Below are 3,099 nucleotides of genomic sequence, written 5' to 3'. Positions count from 1 at the left end.
AGATCACCATTTAAGTACAAAATGTAAAAAGACAGTCTCTCAGATTCAGAGATGACATGTGTTTATCTAAATTTGGAGTAACTAGTATACCAGTTCTAACAATGTTTAATTTGTTTGCCAAATTTCTTGTAATTCAGTTAATTCAATTTGAAAGGTCTTGTGCACTGAATTTTAGAAGTATTGCTTGTCAAATCAGTGTGTAGAAATTTTAGGGCTATGTCTAGAAAATCATGTTAGTCCAACAATATTCATCTTGTTTTCAGTTTTAACAGTAACAGTTTTCCGTTTGTAAAGCTTTAGCTAACTGAACATGCCACTGTTGCTCTGTTGATCTACTGTAAGTCTTGTACTACTGCTGCTATTTCTTCTGCTGTTCATCTGCTTCTTCACTTTCTGGTTGTTGTACTTCTTGATCTCCTGCTGGCTACTCCCTCTGCTTCTTCATTCTCTGGTTACCACTGTTGAAACTAGTCTCCTGCTGCTATCCCTTTGCTTCCTGGTTGTTAAAATTCAGAGTTGTCGTGCTGCTGCTGCTGCTGCTTCAATCTGTGGCTCCCTTTGCTCCTGACTCTCCTCCCTTTGCTCCTGGTCCGCCGCCGCCGTGCTGCTGCTGCTTCAATTCAACAGAGGAGGCTGCTGATGCTGCCAATTAACAGAGGAGGCGATGACAGCCGCTGCTGCTGCCAATCAACAGAGGAGGCCAGGACAGCCTGCGGCGGCGATGGGCGAGGGGACGAGGAGGGGCGGCGCAGATTGGCAGCAGTGGCGCAGGTGGGTGGCGGCGCGCTGGGCCCTACGGCGACTGCCGGCGGTGGTTCCTACCGCGGGCGATACTTGGGACGAACGCGGCGGGCGAGGAACTATCGGTGGTCGTCGGAATGACGGGATCGCGGGCGGAGCGGACCGGCAGGTTCCACGGCTCCACCTCCGCCGGCTACGCCTGCGCTGCGGGGTCGCCGGGGACGGGGACGGGGAGGAGGACGAAGCAGAGGGGGGCGGGGGCGTGACTAACAGGGGCGGCGGGGCGAGGCTCAGGGACGGCGCTGGCGCAGGTGCGCGCGGGGTGCTGGGCCGTACGGCGTCTGCCGGCGGCTGCTGGAGCTGGTTCCTGCCGGCAGGGCGCAGGCGAGGGTGGAAGGAGGAAGAGGGGGTGATTAGCAGGGGGTTTAAAAGCGCGAGGTTTTTTTTCCAAAAATAAAAATGAACTGATCCTGGACAAGTTTTTCCGGACGGAGGAAGTATATGGTTTGTGTCACCATAAATATGAATTTATCTCAAAACAGCCACACATGAATTGCCTGAGGAGCCAGATCAGTAATTTATTCAGCAAGACGTGTGAACTTTCTGTTTCATTACTTTTATCTTGTGAGTTATCCATTACTGGTTTAGAGAACGCCGGCCTTTATTGATCAAGCAACAAATTTACAAAGAGTCTTCCGGATGCAATTTGGAGCAGAACGAAAAATACAAAGACTAATAGAGTTCAAACTTGATCTAGCTAAAACATGAGCTAAGACATTGAGGTGCCGACGAACATGCATGAACGAAGCAGCAGGAAGGTCTCTTGCCACCACTTTGATATCATTCATAATGGATCCAACATCAGAACGATCCCTGGTCGGAGATGACAAATGTTGTACCACCGAGAGGCAGTCCGACTTGAAGACCACATCAGCAAAGCCTTCCTCTCGCACAAACCTGTCCGGCAGTCCGACTTGAAGACCACATCAGCAAAGCCTTCCTCTCGCATAAACCTGTCCGGCAGTCCGACTTGAAGACCACATCAGCAAAGCCTTCCTCTCGCACAAACCTGTCCGGCAGTCCGACTTGAAGACCACATCAGCAAAGCCTTCCTCTCGCATAAACCTGTCCGGCGGTCCGACTTGAAGACCACATCAGCAAAGCCTTCCTCTCCCACAAACCTGTCCGGCAGTCCGACTTGAAGACCACATCAGCAAAGCCTTCCTCTCGCACAAACCTGTCCGCCCGACGAAGCGCCATGGCTTCAGCTACTTCAGGATTCAGAATACCCTTTAGAGATTCAGAGCAAGCAGCCACACACTGACCCAAATGATCCAGAATCACAACACCCACTCCGGCTTTATTCAAATCTTCAGAAACAGCAGCATCAGAGAAAGCAACCAGCTTACCTACCGGCGGCGGGGACCAGAGAGGGTTCAGGGCAGAGGTCTCACGCCTATGTGCAGGTACAGGTTTGTATAGGTGTTTGATGATCAACTCAATATAAGCCTGGGTCCTAGCTGCTGTGCGCCTCGGGTGTGGGGCTTCCGGTTCATTTCTCGCAGCGTTAGCCTCCCAAATATGCAAAATCGTCACACTCATGACCGTTGCTTCCTAATCGGAGCATCTGGAGAGATAATCGAGTAGCCACTGCTTAGGTGATGTAAAGGACGTCCGGCAGAGTTTGATTCCAGAAGTCTCCTTGATCGCCTCCTATACTACGCGAGCATGAGAACAGAATAGCAGTGCATGCTCCACACTCTCCGGCTTGCCACAGAAGTAGCAATTCGTCCGAGTCGGTACATGGCGATGACGAAGCTGCTCGCCGGAGGGAAGGCAATCATGAGCCAAACGCCATAGCACAATTTTCATCTTGTTGGGAGCTTTGACCCTCCACAACGCTTTCCATAATTTTTCCTCCTCCAGTTTACGCCAGGGATGGACCAGCGGACGCGTCAGCGGACAAGCACAAATCTGAGTTAGATTGCAAACTACCATTCATACGGCATATGTGGGCATTCTGAGGAGGCGGCGTTGGCTATTTGTAGAGGGGCATCTCATCTTAAGAAATTATTTTGAGTAATCATGCGATCAATTATCACAACCAATCACATGACCCCTAGCTAGCCAGCTAACTAATCGTAAAATGACAACCGAAGACCCGCACTGAAAGCAACATTGAAGAAACACATAAATTTTGAGAATCAAGCAAAACGAAATATTATCTACTAGAGTATATTCCAATGAAAACCTCCCAAAATGCCCCCTCGTCTCGCCTCACCCGCTCCCGTGAGCGGGTGGTGAACCCTAGCATGAGCGGCGTTCCTTCCCGCCTCACCTCTCCCCTGCTCGTCCTCC

The 3,099-nt window shown here is 50.7% G+C and overlaps 1 protein-coding gene across 1 annotated transcript in view; it reads left to right on the top strand.

The window, feature by feature from the left end:
* Positions 1 to 721: 721 nt before the first annotated feature.
* Positions 722 to 3,099, top strand: part of LOC119357726 (leucine-rich repeat extensin-like protein 6) — a 5,780-nt gene continuing 3,402 nt past the window's right edge. The window contains exons 1-2 of the mRNA XM_037624579.1: positions 722 to 1,052; positions 2,118 to 2,188. Of these exons, the coding sequence (XP_037480476.1) occupies positions 722 to 1,052; positions 2,118 to 2,188 (402 nt within the window). The remainder of the gene's footprint in view (positions 1,053 to 2,117; positions 2,189 to 3,099) is intronic.

The sequence above is a fragment of the Triticum dicoccoides genome, chromosome 2A, assembly GCF_002162155.2.
Source record: "Triticum dicoccoides isolate Atlit2015 ecotype Zavitan chromosome 2A, WEW_v2.0, whole genome shotgun sequence".
Taxonomy (NCBI): Eukaryota; Viridiplantae; Streptophyta; class Magnoliopsida; order Poales; family Poaceae; genus Triticum; species Triticum dicoccoides.
Note: the sequence above shows the minus strand (reverse complement) of the source record. Positions and strands in the feature narration are given on the sequence as shown.